At 41.7% G+C, this 20,782-nt stretch overlaps 2 protein-coding genes across 2 annotated transcripts; one reads left to right on the top strand and one right to left on the bottom strand.

Annotated features, from left to right (window-relative positions):
* The first annotated feature begins 8,556 nt into the window (after positions 1-8,556).
* LOC133915342 (uncharacterized) lies at positions 8,557-12,852 on the top strand. Its single transcript, XM_062358465.1, has 12 exons — positions 8,557-8,954; positions 9,073-9,199; positions 9,292-9,361; positions 9,478-9,561; positions 9,912-10,028; positions 10,109-10,555; positions 10,794-11,200; positions 11,299-11,398; positions 11,488-11,547; positions 11,628-11,714; positions 11,829-11,966; positions 12,316-12,852. The coding sequence occupies exons 2-12, from the start codon at positions 9,108-9,110 to the stop codon at positions 12,637-12,639; spliced, it is 1,926 nt and encodes a 641-aa protein (XP_062214449.1). The 5' UTR covers positions 8,557-8,954; positions 9,073-9,107; the 3' UTR covers positions 12,640-12,852.
* Positions 12,853-14,735: 1,883 nt separating this feature from the next.
* LOC133914102 (uncharacterized) lies at positions 14,736-15,962 on the bottom strand. Its single transcript, XM_062357258.1, has one exon. The coding sequence runs from the start codon at positions 15,871-15,873 to the stop codon at positions 15,331-15,333; it is 543 nt and encodes a 180-aa protein (XP_062213242.1). The 5' UTR covers positions 15,874-15,962; the 3' UTR covers positions 14,736-15,330.
* Positions 15,963-20,782: the final 4,820 nt, after the last annotated feature.

Here is a 20,782-nt window from a genome sequence, read left to right as displayed (position 1 = left end):
GATCCCTGCAGGAAGCAAATGCATTTGCAGGGCAAAGGTGCTCCATGTGACATTTGATACTGGAAATCATTGAATCAAGATTCCAACTTCCAAGCTCCATCACAAACTGCTGAGTTGTATGTCAGTCTCTCAATCTTGTTCTATCTCGAGGAATGAAAGACATATTTTATTTTGTAAAAAGTTATCAAAATATTTAATTTATTTCAAAAAGTTATCAGAGGTAATTTTTGATTGTTTTTAATTCTTTTATAACGTATTATCAATTGTTATAAAATCAATATTATATTTAAAGTACTTTTAAATACTAATTTACAGAAAAAGTTTTTACAGTAAATATGTATATAATTTGACTAATTATTAATTAAAACTTATAAGGTCTGATTTTTTTAAATTAAAATAAGACTTGCGTTCTTAAACGGATGGAGTAGTATGGTGCTAAGCAAATCAATATTCTTTTCTCCATCGTCTTTGCTAATTACCAGCGTCACCCAAAAACATGTAGTAACAATTTCCAGAGACAGGAAAATGTTTCGATTCATGCATGAATTGTACTGTTGCCCGTGAAATTTGCTTTAAAAGCCAGTACATTCCTACGTTCCAAATGGATCATTCGAAGACGGCATTCCATGTGTCACCAAAAAGTGACCCCGTCGTAATCGATGATACTGGATGGTGTTTTTCAACTCGACCACCTCTGCGAGGGTACTGTCCAGTTACTGTGCCTCAGATTGCACTTGGACGAAGAACGTGGCTGTGTCCAGGTTGATCGGCCTGACCGAGCAGGAATAGTAACATGAATGCCTTACTCAGGTTTTTGGTGTTGTGCGGTGCGCGATTAATCATGTGCTGCGCCGGGGGTAATCGATCAATCATGGTCATGGATTGACATGGACTAGCCATTGGTGCCTTGTGAAAAGATGGCAGAGCCCAAGGTGGGAGCAGATCAGCAGAGGCTGTAAGTATACAGTACACTCACACTGCGACTGCGAGGCTGACCTCCGAGAAGCTGGAGGCCGTCCTCCATGGCTGTGATTAGGGAGACCGGCAGACTGCCAGACTTTGTCACCATATAAATTATGGCAGTTTTTGTTAGGGACCGCTAGCTAGCTCCCAGTTGGCAAACTTCGACCGGGTCTAGTTAACTGTTTATGGTTTGCTATGAGATTCATGCACCAGAGATCGGCCATAGCTCACATGCCGTGTTCCATGCTTGAGTAATTTGGCGATATGTAAATATTTATTTAGAATAGGGATACTGAGTAATTAACTGTAAGTACGAAAGGGAAAGACATAAGACTTTATATAGGTTCAGATCTATTTAGAATAATACGTTATAATTTGCATTGATTAGTTTTAGAAGAAAATAATTACAATTGAGCATGTCTGGTTCTAATCCTAACATCTCGACACGTCATCTCTTGTTCTAAATTCTAAAGGTATAGTTAGATGAATCTAATTGATGCTCAAATTTGATCTGAATCTTAATAGGTTGTTTCTATTTTTCTATCCAACTAGATTTGCTTCATATTGCATATATGTCTTCTGACTTTCAGCCTTGCTTCCCTTTGTGTCTTCTCTCCTTGGATGTAGCCCTCCCCTTTTTGAATAATAGGGTTAAGGAGATGTATTGTATTCAGAGTTTCTAAATATAATATTTTCATATTGTACTACTTTCGAATATCTGGAAGACTTCTTGCTTAATATAGGGATGATTTTAGTGTAGTACACGATGAACTATATGGAATATCGATACATACCTTATTCACCTCGGGGTGGTTATAAAACCTACAGATAAAAGACACAAATGATAGCGCTCTATCTTCATGATATACTGTATTTCTAGTAAATATTTAATTATTAAATACTCATCAATGTGCAATTAATCATGTCATCAACCCTTTGCATGCTGGATCAGTAATTAGGCCACTCCCAATACTAGTTTATTACACATTAATTAGATATCCATCTCAGCAAAAAGAAGATATCTTAATCAATTTAAAAAGAAGAGAGACGGAACTTATTTCTTATGAAAGAAATTAGCTCTTTGAGCAATCTTAGATGATTGTGAGATAATAACTTATTTAGAAGATCTTAAGAAATAAGCAACACATACATACGTTAACAGCTTATTTCTTAACATCAAATTTTTACTTTCTCTCTTCTTTTAGACATCACATAACAAACAAAACATTAGAAGTGCCCTTATACATGCATCCACCGCAGCAAAACAAGAATCACAATCTGCACGTGTGAGTTAAGGACCACAATACAGTGAACAAACCACAAATATAGAGGAGTTGATATTAAAGTTAGAATGCAACGAGCCGAGTTGAAATGCAATGTGTCGAGATGAAAAGAAAGTACACGACTCACAGCTCGCAAGTGAAGCACGTTGTGACTTCCCACCAACTTTTCAAAAGTACAGTCTTGGAAGTTCTCCCCTAAATTCAAACGTTGAGCACTACTAAAAAAGACATAAGAGTATCGGTTAAAAAACAGTTTCAGTGCTGATTTTTTAATCAACACTCTTTATTTGATATTGATAGCCAGTGACTATTAGTGCCACATCTGTAACCGATCCTAAAAGTTCTTTTAAATGTCGGTTCATACCTCCAACCGGCATTGAAAAAGGTTTCTAAGACAAAAAATAAATGAGCCTACTCAGCTACTGAAAAAATTCTCATGCAAATTCTCTGCAAAAGTTTAAATCATATTTGCCCAATGTCAATCAAAAGAGAATCATAGGGAAGATTTATAATAACTCATATACATTTGATCAAACCTCATCATAATGTTACTTTGAAGGAAGCTAAAAAAATTGCAGAAGCTACATACACTACATGGAAACTATCACACACAACATATGCAATCTCGCACAAGGGGAAAAAGTTAATCCATCTGTTGTCTCCACCCTTCACGCATTATCAGAAGTCGAACTCTTCGCATCTCCAGATCTTACCTATTTGAGACAAGAAATCTAGACCTAGAAAGACAAAAAGAAAAGACTAAAATATTAGGATTATTGGGATATTATTGATCAGTTGATCAATGAAAAAAAGAAGATAGTGAACATCCATACCTAGAAAAAAAACTTGAAGGGTTTGAAATCAAGAGTACATCTATATATATGATAAATGGATGTGCCTCGGACAGTTATGTACCCTGAAAAATAGCAAACATATGAAGGGCTCAGTTTAGGAATAAAATAATTAAGGTATATTCAAATCAATTCTTGTTACCTGGACGAACAGATGGATCACGACGTCCGTCGTGCAGGCCGGTGCAGCGGGTGTGAGAAGCGAAGGTTTCTTGTGATTCAGGGCAGGACGACAGTTGCGGCCGCCCGACATCAGTCGCAATGACAGCAGCTCAAACTTGATTGACTGTAGCTAGAAAGTGACGGAAAGGAAAGAGTCTGCTTGTGGTTGTGGAGGAAAGAAAAGAGATAAGGGAGAGAGAGGAGGAGGAGTAGGACGGCAGAGAGAGAGAAGGAGAGAGAGGAGGTGGTGGGGAACGAGAGAGAGGGGGGGGGGGAGAGACTCCGGCGCCGTGTGGATAAGAGCCGAGAAAACTATTCGGAGCCGGACGTTTTCTCGAGCCAAAGTTAGATTCGATTAAAATTTTGGGTCCAGACGATCTATCAGTGCCGGTTGTGATTAGAACCGGCACTTATAGTCCATCTAGTGAGCCAAAACTGAATTCAATCAAAATTTTAGGTCCGAACTAGCTTCAGCGCCAGTTCGTGGCTAGAACTAGCACTGATACCGACTATTAGTGTCGGTTTGTGTTACAAACCAGCACTGATGTATCAGTGCCGGTTCTTAATAGCTCAATTAATGTCCATGTGCGGGAGGTTAAGAACCGACACTGATATATCTTCAGTAACGATTTTTGCATAACCAGTATTGATGGGGTGCTATTTATGACATGTTCTATAGTAGCGAGGGGGAACATTTCAAAAGGTATTTTCAACTTTCAAGCTTAACAATACACCATAAGCTGCTCGAGTAGCCAGCTGACTCTAAAAAACATCAACGCTGACTCTAAGAAAACATCAGAAATGACCCGTCTATACACTGTGCACAGTGGCAATATATGTTGCCATATCATGGACATAAATACTTCGATGCACAATATATTATCATTTTTGACCGATCTAATTTAAATGCACCAATTTTGATTAGTAAGAATGGGCACCATAAATCAGTAGGAAAGCGTTAACAAGTCATTATCATTACTATAAAAAAAGTCATCATTACTGGTTCAAAAACGATATCATTGCTCGTTTTAGAACCGTCAGTGATAGAGTTATCACTGTCGATTAGTGTTATAAATTAGCAGTGATATTTGACAGCGAAAGGGAGGCATGAATGACTTTTTCTGTGTTAGTGTGTAAAAAAAAAAGCTCATATGAGACTTCTTATCTCTCACGATTTCTTTGGAATCATGTGAAAAAATTATTTCCCACTGTCCTAGTTGAAAGCCGTGTGAGAAAGGCTATATGGATCGAATCGTAAGAGATAGAAAGTATCTCCCATAGTTCTAAGCAAGAACAATTAGAGATAATATCACACACGATTCCAATCATGAACTGCTAGGGATAATATTTTCACAATTAATATTCGTAATTTTATGTTTGTAACTTGTTTTTGAAAATTTATAACTTTTTCATACCAAGTTAAATGGAGACAATTTTTATATAGAAATTATAGCTCTCGATGAGATCTATAACTTTGTAGTTGATAAATTTTTATTTGAAATCATCTAAATATCCAAATCTGGTTTATAATCAATTTGGCATCCATAACTTCGGGCTCGACTCCTTTAGTCATGGTTCACTCATGGGAGTACCCAAAACTCCTAAACTACATGATAAATGATAAAACTAGCAATACTTTGGTGAAATAACAATATATGCAATGTTTAAGTACTAAAAATGATTAACATATTGTATATATGAAACATCAAACCTTTTCTTTGACTTTCATGTGGGTAAATTTAGTTCTAAGTTGGATAAAACATGAAATAATACAAACATATTGCTTTGATAAAGGATCAGATCTAACGCTAGTAATTACATGGTGAAATGATAAAGGATCAGCTCTAACGTTCAGTTGGTTCATGATAAGCTGTGGGAAACAAGTATCGGTTTATTTGTAGTGAGATATTCAAAAATTCATAATATATTCATCCAAAGTTATATGAAAAAACTTTATACGAAAGTTGTAGATCTCGATAAAATGTACAACTTTATAGTTAATAACCTTTTTATTTGAAACCATCTAAATGCCCAAATAATTAAGAAAGAATAGGGGAACAATGGTCAAGGAATAAATATCCTATTATAATTAGCAATGTGTGTTAGGTGAGTTGGTTATTCGAGTTCATGTGGAGTCAAAGAGGTCACAATTTTGAGTCCTTGGAATATATAATTATTATTATATATTCTATAAATATCGTATATCTATAAGGGGTATATGGTGATCCTGCATATCTTACTAGATCCGATACCATTTGTAACCACCACGAAAAAATATATCAAGCCTAGTCAGGTAGAATCATTAACACCAATCGAATATCCACGGCAGAAGCAACCATCATCCGACCAGAGCTTTAACAGTTGGAATATGAAGAAATCCGCTTAGTTTCTTAGGATTAGATCGATACACTCTATGTTGTAAACTCTAATCCTGAGATTAATCAAAGCAAGAAATGATTTGAATTTCCTAAATACAGTAATACAGTTCGTGCTTTCAGTGAGATTTACTATTAACACAAACTTCAAGCAAGCAAGTTCATAGCAATTAGCAAGAATTGGATGTGGACTTAGAGCCTTCATTTACCTTATACTTAGGGGTACTCCAATTTGATTGATGAGATTAATTGATAACTTAATAGAACTTCCAACATAGTCACGATGTGATGTGTAACATGATTGGACGAAATTAATGGTTAATTCACTAGGTGTTTCTAAATTAATCTTTTTGAATGTGTAATGTCATTGGAGCAACGCATGCTATTTGATCTAGACGGATAGATGGCTGAGATGCTCCTATATACTACAACTCGTGTTTTTTTTATATCAATATAGATTAAACTAAACGGACGAGCCAATATTTTTTGCCTTCATGAACACATGATTCCATGCCGACAGTCCACAGCCGTCACTCCACACACGATCACCAAAAAACCCAGCCTTTGCGCCCTTTCCGCTGGCCACTTTTCCACTGCGGCTACACCTGCCTGACCTACCTTGGCCACGCCTCCCAAGTCCCAACCCGACGCTGCCGCCGCTCCAAACGGAGCACCGAACCAACCCGCACGCCTCGCCCAACAACGGCTCGCCGCCACGGAGTAGGAGAAATCCCTTGTGACAAGCGAGCGGCTCCTTGCAGCAGAGGACAAGTGCTCGCCTTCCCCGTCGCCTGCTTTTGATGGTGAGATCAGGAGGCGGGTTAGGGCTTAAGACGAGTGAGAGAGGACGAGAGGAAGCACCCAACGGGGACGGGGGGCTGCGGCCTCCTTTACCCCCTTGCTTTCGTCCCTTTTGAGGCCCCCCCCCCCCCCATCTTTTCTTCCATTCTTTTGGGTCCGTGCTTGTGCCCCTAAAAGGCTTGAACATTCTTTTGCACAAACGCAGCCTTGTCTCTAATGACTGTTTGTCTTTGGGTAGGCTAGAGATCTACCATTTTCTTTGTTCTAGATTACTACTAATCTTTTCTGTTGGTACTTCTGTGCTCTGGTTTTCCCTCTGTAGTGGTGATCATGGGCGAAGTTAGAGTTTAAAAGACCTGAGTACACAGGTCAATATATTTGAACTTAGATTGTGCACATGTTTGAAACTAGATGATGCAAAAGAGGTGAAATGAATCACTAATAACTGAGATTTTTTTTTTCTTAGATGCAAGTGCACTCAGGTGGATTACTATAGCTTTGCTCCTGGTTTGCATTATGGATCATGCTATATATTTTCGAGGCTTGTCTGAAACTCAGCAATTTCATTGCATCTATGTACTAGTTTCCAATGAAACACCGCTGTTGCGTGCAATTGTATGAAAATGGGGATATTGAATTCATGCACTTACCCTACTGAAAACGTAAATTGTGGTTGGGTTGTCTAATGAGTTACTCATGCAATATCTACACGGTTGAGACAACTGATCACCCTCACAAATTTCAGTTTTTCTACGTTAGTTCTATTAGTCTTTATCTTCTACAAATGTAGTTTCGAATCTTCTGATGCTGCATTAAGTTTCGTGTAGGTCTGGAAACCCTGAAAATTACATTCTGCTTATACTCCTAATGTCATGCATATTCCACAGATAAGTGATAGCAAATGCACAGACTTACTAGTTATGGATCTTCTCTACATAATTTGCTGGCAGACAATGCCATAAAACAAGCTCATCTGAATGGGGACACTACAGTACAGAGATTTGAAGAGCTAATGTCAGATAGATCTAGAAACCTACCTGCAGCATTAACAACTCCAAAGTACAGTACTGCAGTGTCTACCACACCAGTATCAACCACCAAGATTATGCAAGTTCACACACAATCTCAAAACGGAATACATATAGTAATATACTAATGCTTTTGGCGTTTTTGTCATCGTTTGGTGTGCACATCAGTCATCACTTATCAACTGCTGCTGAAATATCTTACACAAGTTTGGTAGACAACGTGCTTGTGGCGTACAAGTATGTTTGATGTTTTGTCAGTTTGGTAACACAGGGGTTGGCTCTATTAGGAGATCGAGGTAGTAGGCATTGCACTAATCTATTCCCATAATCTCACTCCCACCACATGCCTGTCTCATAACCCTAGAGCTGTTACCGTATCAAAGTTGGGGTAGAAAGCTTATTCCGGGCACAAATTATCAAGCTGGTTTAAAAGTTGCCCTTTCCCTAGTTTCTCTAGCTGCGAAAACAAAGAAACCGGGAGGAACAAGATTTTCAGACCTGGGGGGCATGCAAAAAGGTGAAGTGCTTAACCTATTTTATCTATCCATCACAGAAAGGAACCGAGGGTGCCAGGGAAGGGAAAAAGTCGTGTGTGGCGTTTTCACGAGATGTCACAGTCAACGGCCTTTTTGCAGGCTCGCCACTAGGGTCCACTTGATTTGCTATATATATATATATATATATATATATATATATATATATATATATATATATATATATATATAGGACACCTATTCTATACTCCTAGGAGTATGTACTCCCACATGCAATATACACCTAGGAGTACATACACCCAGTAGTACATACTAGTTTTCCTATATATATATATATATATATGAGATTGTATATATATACACAAGAAATTTAAATCTATTTATGTATTCTTGTATAAAAGTTTATTTGGTTATTTGTATATGGATGTAATCTGCATGCGTAATTCTGGTCATTCAGGCTAAACAGATACAGATTGTATAAGCTACAGTATCAATAGAATCTACTCGTCAGATAACAAGATTATTACATCTATTTATACAAACAACCAAACACTTCCACCAATTCACTGCATTCGCTTGTATAGCCGAACAAACATTTTTCTTTATAGCTATACGCCCAGGCCTATTTTCACTTAGTCAGAATATACAGTGTACGCTCCCAGCAACCAAACACTGTCTAACGTGTCATTGGGGGAGCTTGTGCTGTATATATACATACACACACTCAGTGGGGGTGGCTGGCTGGCTGCAGAGCAGATAGAGAGAGACCTAGCTTTCCCTCTCCAAATGGCTGATTAGTTCTTGACCTGAAGAGTGAAAGGGGTTGGGGTTTGGTAGATGGTGATGGTTGCTGTGCACGGTGCTGGTTTCGCTGGAGCATAGCGTGACTTCAGAAGACACCATTTCTTTATTCTTGGATCATTTGGAGGTTCTTGCCTGATTTTGGCTTCTTCTCTCCTGCTTCTGAGTTCTGAACTCTGAGCACCAACGAATCTCTGTAAGTTCTTTCCTGTTCATATATCTGCTCTTCGTCGTCTTCTTTCTCCCCTGTGAGTACAAACGCGCCTGCTATTTGATGTCTTGTTGCTTAGAGTGGTTTGGTTTGCTTTTTGCAGTCTGTTCTTGATTGGTTCTCGAGTTGCGCTGAGGAATGGAGGTGGAGGCACTGGAGAAGGGGCACAGAGCTTTTGCCAAGGCAGTGAAGCTTCTCAGTTCTTCAGAACGGCTCAAGCGATCCAAGAGGTTGGTGCCAGCAGGATTTTTACTTTTGCAAAGTTCTTTGGTTCCGTTGGCAAGAATGCTCAAAATGTGATTTCGTGGATTCTGAATGGCAGTTATTTTGAGGATATATATGCTAAAGATGCTTTGCGCTCTTCAGACAAAACATTTGTTCTACCTAAGACGGTAATTTTTCCTCTCTCCTCTGTGCAATATTAACACTGTCATCTGCAGTGAATGCGAGGTTTCACGGCAGAGTTCCTGTAATTTTGAGTAATTTTTGTTTAATCTTTTCTTCCCAGGATGATGTAAAAGCTAAGATGAAAAGTGATATCAAATTAGAAGTGCAACCTGGGAGGGGAGCACAAAGCACCTTGAGAAAAGAGGTAAGGCTAGGGCGCTAGGCTAACTCCTTTCGGTATAGTCTAATGCAGATAAGAAATTGTATTCCATTTGTATAAGCTTTTGAAAAGGAACAGTTGTTTTTTTTGCCTTTTGTTGGCTTCACAATGGACAGCACTAAACCATTTCCATGACATTGGTACTTTACTAAATGCCGCAACGTATTTTTTTCATCGATTAATTCCCGACCAAACTCTTTGCTCACCTGAACTTGGTTGAAAATGTTCAAATAATGAGCCAGAAAAGGCGAAATCCCAATTTTGTTTTCAAGCTGCTGCCTTTTCTTTTCAGCTGAATTCTCTATAGTGTAGACTCTCATAGTCACCTGATACAGATTCTGCAACTAGAGAAGCACCTCAAGGATCAGCAGGTTGTGCGTGGCGCCCTGGAAAAAGCCTTGGGGCCTGACGCTGCTCCAGTTAATCCGTCACCTGAGAATCCAATGCCAAAGGTGACTCCTTTGTGCAAGAGCTTTTCTTAATTTGCCTTCTCCCCAGTACTCAATAGATTAATTATTTTGATTTTTTTCAGGCCGCAAATGAACTGATACGGGAGATTGCCGCATTGGAGCTAGAGGTCAAGAACATGGAGCAGTATCTCCTTATGCTGTACCGGAAAGCGTTTGAGCAGCAAGCACCAGCATTTTCGCCTCCTGATCGCCGGGAAGCATCAAATCCGTCTGTGAGCTCGCGGTCTGGGCAGCTCAGTGAATCGGCCATGGCTAAGAAGCCTTGCAGGAGTAGAGAGGATGCAGCACTCAGGTCCAGCTACCCGCCGCCCCATAAGAAGTGGAATGATCCGTTGACAGATTGCTGTACATCTGCTTGCGCTGATAGAGCCGTTGATTCTGATGTCCTCCGCTGCCAGTCTGCGCTGTCGTACCGCGGAGTTTGTTCATCCAAGATATTGCCTTCAGAGGATGATAGTCTTGCGAGGGCTCTTCGCTCGTGCCATTCACAACCTCTTTCATTCCTAGAGGTAATGATGATTCGCTCCATGATGAATGACATTATGGCACTGTTAGTTATACCATCTGCTAAATTAGTTCATCATCTCAGCATGCCATGACATCGATGTCGCAAAAAGGAAAAAAATTTACATCTTTTAGGATATATACGATGCAATGTGCTTATGAGAATCGTGACAGGAAAACGATGGCTTAAGTAGCCACTATCTGAAGCTGTAGATTTTAAGTGCCTTTTTATGTTTTGAGCAGGAAGGAGAGACTTGTGCATCAGGAATGATAAGCTTGGCGGGGTATCTGGGGACTAATGTAGCTGACCACATCCCCGAAACTCCGAATAACTTGTCAGAGGAGATGGTGAGATGCATGGCCGGGATATACTGCAAACTTGCAGATCCTCCCTTGGTTCACCACGGCTCCTCTTCTTCGCCGACGTCGTCATTCTCCTCAACAAGTGCAATCTCTCCACAGTATGTGGAGGACGTGTGGAGTCCCAACTACAAGCGAGAGACTACTCTGGACTCCCGTTTGATAAACCCGTTCCATGTTGAGGGTTTGAAGGAGTTCAGTGGACCGTACAATACAATGGTTGAGGTTCCATTGATCAGCCGTGATAATCGGAGGCTGAAAGAAGTTGAGGACATGCTCCAGACTTACAAGTGAGTTGTATGCAGGATTCTACTCTTTCATGGATGGAATTGTTTAGTTTGTCAATTCAATGGTGTGATGCACTCTTCTAATTTTTTTGATTTTTCAGGTTGATTTTGTACCGGTTGGAAACCGTTGATCTGAGGAGAATGACAAATGAAGAAAAGCTAGCATTCTGGGTCAACATACACAACGCCCTGCTAATGCATGTATGTATTTTCTCAGTCTCTCTTGACATAGTTCGATACAATTTTTTAGCACTTCGTTCTGATGGGGTCTCATTGTACTACTTCCACAGGCTTATCTGAAGAATGGCGTCCCGCAGAACAATCTGAAGAAGACATCACTGCTTGTTAAGGTAAAGTGAAAAATGCGTCCTCTGAAGAGTACTTGTTCAGGCCAAGTTTCTCCTTTCCCTGACATATGTTTCTACCACAGGCCTTCTGCAAAATCGCTGGACGCAACATCAACGTAGCTGTGATCCAGAGCATGGTTCTTGGATGCAACACACATTGTCCCGGACAGGTACAGCAAACATGCATGATTAGGTCAAAAACCCAGCTAAAAGTGCGGTGCTCGTACTTTGCTGATTATATGTCACAAGCATGCTAATTTCATCTGTTGGTCCTTTTAATGCAGTGGCTACGGACTCTGCTTTACCCAAGGATCAAAAGCAAAGTGAGCAAAGCGGGGCACGAGTGGCGAGCCTTTGCCGTTGCACAATCAGAGCCTCTTATACGCTTTGCTCTTTGTTCAGGGAGCCATTCTGATCCCGCGGTAAGCAACAGCTTCCGCAGATCGTTGTCTTAATCTCTTTTCAAACTAAGCAAATGCCTACTTTTCTGAAATCATGCTCATGCCATATCGATTCTTGGCAAGCCTTTAAGCACAAATATGGCATGAAAAGCTGCATGTGACCTTAGAAATTATGAGATGTTTATGAATCATGAGATGCAAGCTTTTCACTGATTGGGAATTTTGTTAGGAATCTTTAATCTGCCATCATGCTTGGAATCTCGCCTGTTGCATCAAAGCACTTGTACCATAATTACTAGATGTGCCAAACCAAGCCTCTTTACGAACGTACAATCATCATCTCCTTTTTCTCTGCTTTGGTTGCATGCAGGTGAGGGTGTACACTCCGAAGAGGCTGTTCCACCAGCTGGAGGCCGCCAAGGAGGAGTTCATCCGGGCGACGGCCGGCGTCTGGAAAGAGCAGAAGCTGCTGCTCCCGAAGCTCGTCGAGGCGTACGCCAAGGAAGTGAAGCTCTCGCCGCAGGGCCTCGTCGACATGGTCCAGCGCTACCTCCCGGAGAGCATGAGGATGGCCGTGCAGAGGTGCCAGCAGCAGGGTGGCAGGTCGTCGAGCAAGGTCGTGGAGTGGGTGCCGTACAACCCGAGCTTCCGTTACCTGCTGGCCCGGGACCTCGCGTTTCATCACCTCAACTGACTGCCATCGCTCTTCTCCAGTAGTACCGATCATGCGATGATGGGCTGAAGTAGTTAGTAGTAGATGCGTGTATCATAGGGTTGTATGAAGTAGAGAAAGATGTGCAGGTTTCGTGTGGTAATATCGGTTGCGACGTGTGTGTAAAGAGGTGATTTTGTAGATGAACAGGAAATAAGGGAAGAAATGAAAGAAAACATGCTAAGATTTGTGACTCGTACATCGCGTCGATTGCGCTTTTTCTCGTCGTTCTGGAGAGCAATATTAGCTAGATTAATTAGATTCATGCCATTGTAAATATTATGGTTTTGAAATATGACATTACAAATTCAGTATTTGTAAATACTTTATTACAAATCTTTTAAAATTATATACATATCATTACCATTATAAATCAGGCTTGTCTGATAATAGCATGATTCAATTTTAGGAGATTTATAATAGTATAAATTTAAATTTTAAGAGATTCGAAAATAATATGGATCCAATTTTCAGAAGATTTGGTATGGATCTAATTTCAAAAAAATTATAATAGCATATTTTCAAATACCGAATTCATAATGATATATTTTAAAACCGTAATATTTACCATAGCATGAATAATTAACACTCCAGTGCTGCTTATGGCACTGAAAAGTGTCATGCATCGAAGAGAATTTTCGAGATCTCAAAGAATGATGGTTCTCCGTATGGGCCTCTTTTGTCAGAAAGGCCCATAGCTGATTCAAAACTTGACGTCGGATTGGGCCGGAGTACCTCTTTGATCTTGGAGCACTGGCGGCCCTCACGAGGACTGTCGCACAAGTGGGCTGAAGCAAAACACCCAGCCGTTCCGGTAGCCTCCAACCGATTTCTTATGTCTATATTTTTATTTTCGAAATATGCAAATATATGCGCCCGTCTTAAAAAATTACACATCTATACTTCTCTCGTTCATCCAATAGGTTATATGTCTACATGGCTCGCTAGCATAGACAGAGCTCAGTACATGTCACCCGTTTAATGGACGACAAGTACCTATCGCCTATTAAAAGTGTGTAGACACTACTGCATATTTTTCGAGTCAAATTACTTTGAGAAATTTAAGTTATACAAAGAGGACGATAGAAGCTGATATTTTTATCCGTAAAGATAAATGTCTAAGATTAATAAAAAGTTCATATTACATGGTTTTAAATATTACAATACTGAGGATACAATATGAATTCTACTATGTGGAACATTGATATTTCCCCTTCTCTCGATGTCTGAGAGCTGTTCATGTCGCCTCTTTACAGTGACACGAGTACATATCTGTACATTTTAAAAATTAACTTATATTTGCAAATTTCAAAAATAAAAAATAGAAATAAAAAATACACCTCCACTCTCCAACCAGCTCCAGCCACAAGAAGTAGAGTACGAGTGTAGCACACATCTGTGATCTGCGGAATTTCTTCCTCTAAAAGAAAACTGTGGAATTTCTTTAGAAATCTCCCGTTGCAAATTGGCTTATCTCCCGTTGCAAATTGGCTTTCTTCCTTTATTGGTGCTTCTGTTGATCCAAAAAAGAGAAAGGCGATTGACCAGTACATGGCCATCAAATGTACATTTCAACTTATATATACAGAAGAGCATGTGGCATATATGATTATGCTTTTCAGGAGAATATATGCATATTTTTCTGGAGAGACTATTGTCCATATGGAGACAACCACGCAGCAGAGGGAATCGGGAGGCTAAACACGCAAGATGTGCTTAAGTAAGCACATATGTTATTGTAGTTGAGAAAAAAATTAAGTTTTTTTTTTTCATAAGCGTCTCCTCTAAGTATCTTATTGTACATGTTTAGATGGAGAAAAATATGTTTAGTTAAGCACAACTACTAATATTAGTAGCAATAAGATAGTTAATCATATTTAAGCACATGAGGTCTTTGTTTGTATTAAAAATTAAAATTTTAAGCACATGTAATTTTTGTTTGCATTGAAAATTACATTTTTTATATAGATGTTTAAGACTATTCTCTTTCTTTAAACACATAGTCATAAGCACATACTAGTATTATTCATGCCCTTATGCAACAATGTGATGGTTGGTGGCACACAAATTATATGCGCAGATTCAAGAATGTGAAACGTTGCCTCTAATAAATGTCATCAAATCATATTTAGGCCATCTTATCGATTATTCGATTGCATCTTGGTCGGTGTTTTAGCTTGAGTTTTTTTCCCTGTAAAAAACTTGAGTATTTTTAATGTATGGCACAACAATCGATTTAGTATATATTAGCCACTTATCTTGTAGGGAGCACCTGAAGAAAATACTGGCAAGAAGCTGCTCGTGGTGTCATGCTGCATGTTTATGCCATTCATAAGCGTTCGATTTATTGGAAGCTGCACACGACAGAGCTGAACACAAGCACCAATATAGCAGCTGAGTTCCAAACTGTGACTGAACACACTGCACAAGGATTCCCCATATATTTACACTTGCATCTAATCTAATCTACCTACGTACTCCCATGCTTTTGCCGCCAAAAACGCGACCACATTTGCTACGTACGCACACCACGACTCAAAATCTATTCCAGCTCAAACACTTCACCGCTCCATCGCCGGCGCGTCCACATCGTCCGGTCGGACTCCGGTGAGGGACCCGTGGCCAGAGAGACAGCGCAACGATGTCTCGAGATTGGCGGCGTGGCGGTGCGCTCTACTCGCTCTCCGGGATGGCGGTCAGGTCGGGGGAGAACCTCGTCGCCTTCCCGCCGCGGTACGCGACCCTCCGCTTCTGCACCACTGCCGGCTTCGCCGCGACAGGCAACACCACGTCCGCCGCCGCGTACTCCTCCTCGGGGAGCGGGAAGACTAGTGGCGCCACCGCGCCGCGACGACGGCGGCGGCAGGGGGAGGATGGCGCGGCGGAGGCAGCCGCCTTGACGAGGGCCGCGCTGGCCTTGACGGCGAGCGCAGCCACCTCCTCGCCGGTGAGGCGGCGGCGCTGCATCTCGGCGCGGAGCACGAAGTAGATCTGCCCCGGCCGCAGCTCCTCGCCGGCGCCAACCGCCACGACGGAGCCCTCGAAACCCATCACGTCGGCGTCGCAGAGGAACCACGGCCCCTCGCCGGTCGCCTCCTCCAGTGCCAGAGCGGCCGTGGCCGGCGGCGAGTACTCCCGGAGCTCGCCGCTGGGGAGCAGCACCCTCGCCGTCGCAACACCCTCGTCCGCAGCGTCGCAAGACACGCAGATGCCCATTGTGCAGTAGGATTCTGAACTTTTTCTGCTTGCGCTGCGATCTTTGTGTATGCTGCCGTGCTGCTTCGATCAAGGTGAGGCGTGTTGTGCTGGAGATGGCGATGGGGACGAAGACTCGGAGAGCCAGCTATATATAGCGGAGGAGGGAGACGAAGCCGGGCGGCAGATGGTGAATGTAGCCAGGAGTGGAGGCAGCACAGGCTGGAGGTTTGCTACGAGGCCAGCAATTAGCCGACTGGGCGAGGTTTCCGTGCCAAAGAGAGCGTCAAAAGAGTACTAGTAGTGTTAAATATCTCGTAACGTTAAATATAATACTGGCTCTAATGATGCTCTAATGTTATATGGAATCTTTGCACCTCCTATGCGAGTGAAGAAAAAGGCCGGAACGATATCTATTTTCTGAAAAAATGTGAGTGAAGAAAAAGACACGAGAGAGCCTCGTATCATCTTACTCCCTCTATTTTTCGATATTTATCATTTTTATCAAACACGTATACCAAGATATATCACAAATAGTATAAATTTTAAATATGAAATAATAAAAATACCCTTAAAAATTAGCTAAAATATTCTAGAACCTACCATAAATAAATGAATAATAGATATTTTGTAGGGATAAAATTGGAAGCTATGTCTCAAAAAATGTGAAGTGACAAATATTTGAAAACAAATAAAATAGTCAAAAGTGACAAGTATTGAAAAACGGAGGAAGTAAATATTTGATTACCGAGTGTAAAACTATGTGAGAACCTGCGTACCAAGATTTTGGTTTAAAAGTTAAAAACTCCTAGATTTGTAAGCTCAAACTTAGAATTTCTATTTTAAAAAACATATTTTAATAGAAAGCTGCAAGTCTTCAACCCCCTCCCCCTCCCTTTAATTGGAAGCTACTAAGTAGTCCTACGTATTGATCAAAAGTTTTTTCACGTCGACGTTGAAATTTTATTCTTCCGAATCTGAATGCAAGTTTTGCACTGCTTTAATTTGAAAAACAATTTATCCTAAACTCGTTTGAAATACTGTTCACATCTAATGGTGAGGTGCATCGTGATTATGACTAAACGGGAAGAGAGAATGGAACATCATGCTAATTAAATACTCTATCCATTTCACAATATTTTTCTATAACCTGCGGTGCATACTAAGTAGTAGATTCAAGAAAAGACCAATGAGAAAAGACAATCCATCTCCTATTAAACTACATGATACAACTATTTTCCTTCCTTCAAAGTATTTAATTAGAGGTAAAGAGTAGAAATATTGCAATAATTACATTATTTATTTCCTTAGTGGAAACCATTTTTAAATGGATACTCACAGTTCATAGACAAACTAGTGAAACAGAAAGAGTAAAGTGTTGCAGGTGATATTAGTTAGTAATATTATAATTTTTTATAATCATCCCATTGTTTTTTTAATCAATCGGTACATGATTTGTCTGTTATATTAATTAGAGATGGCCAACAAGATGGGCAATGGCCGAAGGAAAGGAAAAAAACTGAAAAGGGAAACACAAAACTAGTGCATGCTGAACTACTCTACTCTCTTCCGATTAGGCGGCCAAGGGATCGCACGCTAGCAAAATCCCACAGGGCTGTCTCATCTCTGATTTTTTGGACTACCCCACCAGCTGGTTGCTCCGTGCGATGGAACGTCCTGGCATTACACTCTTTTTAAATTTCTCAACGTATAAGATCTATCTCTAACAATTTTACTTTAGGATCCAGAATCTCTTCACGACGGGATTTTTTTCACTTCAGCGCTCTAACGGTTTCCCTTCTCGGTTTCCGTTACGAAGAGATTCTCAAAGTCATTCTCTCCAGGACAGTATTATCTCATTTCACTTCGTGATTTCTCTCGAAAAGAAATTGTTGGAGATGAGAGTAAATAAAGAGAATAAGAATGTGAAACAAAATAATGAAGAGAATAAAATGAATAAAATATAGTTAAAGATGGCCTAGACCTAGCCCATCGGGACACGGATCCTCTACATTAATAACGATTAATGCAGAGAATTACTGTTTACACAGTAATACAAGTCTGCTGCTACAGTCATCTGCATTAATTAATCACTGTTTAGTGAGGATACTGTAGCTACAGTATTGGATTATACTGTGCCGAGGATATGTACTGTAGCAACCCGGTACTGTAGCAGTTGATGCCGTCCATCCACCTCCAAATCAACTGCTGTTGAGTGCTCCTAATGCACTCCACTGTAGCTCTCTGCAGTTGGCAACTGCAGAGGATCCGTGTCCAGCCCATCGCTGGCCTGCTACATCTTTGCTAGGTGCAGTGGGCGGTGCATGCGGTTTCGTTTCTAGGCATGGATTCTCGTGACCACGTCATCGTCCGTTACACATGAAATGAACGGGACGTTGCAGCTAGTGCCATGCATAGATCGAGTTACTCCATTAGCACGCCCTATAGCGCCACAGGACCCTGCTTCACCTTTTACAAATAACGGAGGGCACTGCAGTGCATGCGGCCACAGTTCACCCAAAAGAATCAGGCATGCAGTCGCGCACGGACGACCAGGCCGCGATCAATCCTGCAGAGACAACACGTACCCTACCAGCCAGCCCACCAGCGCGCGGGGGCGGGATGCGAGCGTGGCGCCGTGCACGCGCGCGATGGGTTGTTCGCCCCAGCCCCCTACCGGGCGTCCGCCACGTCCCAGCCTCCCAGGTCCCAACTCACGTTGGCGCACGGGGCGTGGAGGCACGGAGGCAGCACGCACATGCCGCCCAGCGCCCGGGTGCGCGCGTTGCTCGGCCAGTGGGGAGCCGCCTCCGCTGCACGACGGGCCACATGGTCCGCCCGGGGCCAATGATTCCCAGGTTGTTCCGCCACCAAACCCGACCAACCAGACGCCGGGTCGCGTGGCCTGTCGCGCGCCGTGCCCGTCCCGCCCGTTGCCAGTGCATTCCCACGCCATGGCTTTAGCTTCCTCGAACGTTCGTTCGCTCGGCTCCGGGGGCGGGGGCGGGGGCGGGCGCGCGCGCGGGCCGCGGACCGCGTAGATCCTGCACGGGCGTCAGGGGGGATCTCTCCGATCCTGGGCGGTCAGTCTGCCGCAGATCTCGGCGTGGCCAGATGCCTTCTCGCGGCTATTTGACTCGATTTTCCATCCAGCAGCCCGCATTGGCTGGCCTGTGTGTCCGTGCGCTGCAGTGCAAGCGTTGAGTTGCAGCGGCATACCTCCACCGCTGTTGGAAATAGAATTCTGCGCGAACGTCCTGGGAAGCTGCAGGGGGCGATTTGGATCATGTTCAGGGTTTGAAATATCATCGGTAACCGTTCGTTTATCGTGTTTACTGAACGATTCGATCCGAATCGTATTCATAATCCCAGCGGTTACCGATCAAACTTAAATTTAAAATTCAAAAAACTTAAATATTTGACAAAATTCGACCGGTTTCTACCAAATTCTATTAAATTACTGTGCAGTTACCGCTGCTGAGCGATTTTCGAAGGTAAAACACATTTGTAAACCTCAATCGCAGCAACCAAATATCTAGAGACTGAGGTCTGTATCGGACAACCTCTCTGCAATTCCTCATATGTTAGGGATCCCCTGCACTAATAACGAATTAATGCTAATGCAGAGGATAACTGTTTATACAATAAAATAAGTCTGTTGTTACAGTACTATGCATTACCTAAGCACTATTTGCTATAGCAATAGTAATCTAATTTACTATGCAGATGTTCTGATATTGTAGCAACACTGTGACAAAAATCAATGGCTAGATCTGATTCACCTATCATGAAATTAATAGCTCATATTGTTGAACCGTCTCTATCCTTTGACACCTGAATGGTTGAACCGCCTCTATCCTCATCTTCGATGGCTACTATTGTTGTATCCACCACCATTGTCCATCGCCTTTTAACCTCTCTTTCTTTCCCCCACCAACCTCGGCTCCTTTGAATCTGGTCCCCCCTCGTAACAGATCTAAAGTCTTAATGAACTATAACACAAAATTACCTTACTGGAGAAGAAAGAAGAGTGGCTAGAGCACGTATATTTAGGAAAGTTTCTAAGTATATGTAACTAAAAAATAATGAGGTCATCCGTTTAATTAGCAGATCTGATATGATAAATTAATCAATAAATTTCAATTTAGAAAACACGGTTTTTGGGCGACATCGAACATCATCATTAGGAAGCATGGTACTAGCACAGACTCGGTAGTTATATTCCAGCAAACAGAATGTGGCATGATGAATCCAATCCCGCGCATAGATTTGCATGCATCGAATTGTCCAAGATGCAGACAGTCTCGGTCCCATGGTGTCCCAGTCAGGAGCTAGCACCAACAACGCCAAGGTGCAGCAACGCAAGTGTTGCAACATGCATGCAACCACCTGTTTTGGTGCAACCGATTTATAATTCCCTGAAGAGTGGAGCGAAGACGCCATCACAACACACAGGCTGGAAAGCTGGCCAACGAATGCAATGAGAGGGAGAGAGAATCCAGCGCGACCACTCAGAAAGGAGAACCACGTGTTCCATTCCTTCTGCCCTTGTCGCAATCCACGGCATGCTCAGATGCGTTGCATTGCTGTTGCAACTTGCAAGGGCTCGAGCCGACAGGAATTTTGTGGCCCTTGGGTTAGGTGTCACAGCACCAGCATGGGCCAATGATATGACTTGTGTTTTTTTTAATCAAGAACGATGTAAACATGTAGTGTAAAACAATGTTGGGATTTCTTAAGCCTGCTTTAAGATTGTGATCTCAGGGGCAATATAAACTTAGGTTTAAGTATACATCACGCTTTGTAAAATGGTGATGATAAAGAATTATGAAACTGCCATTACGGATCCTTTGCTCTGTTTAATTGGTCAAACCCAGGCCCACCGCACCTCACCAGTAAGGGGCATTTTTTATTTTTTTATTTTTTAAAA

Source organism: Phragmites australis, chromosome 4, assembly GCF_958298935.1.
Source record: "Phragmites australis chromosome 4, lpPhrAust1.1, whole genome shotgun sequence".
Taxonomy (NCBI): domain Eukaryota; kingdom Viridiplantae; phylum Streptophyta; class Magnoliopsida; order Poales; family Poaceae; genus Phragmites; species Phragmites australis.
This window is presented reverse-complemented; position numbering and strand designations above follow the sequence as displayed.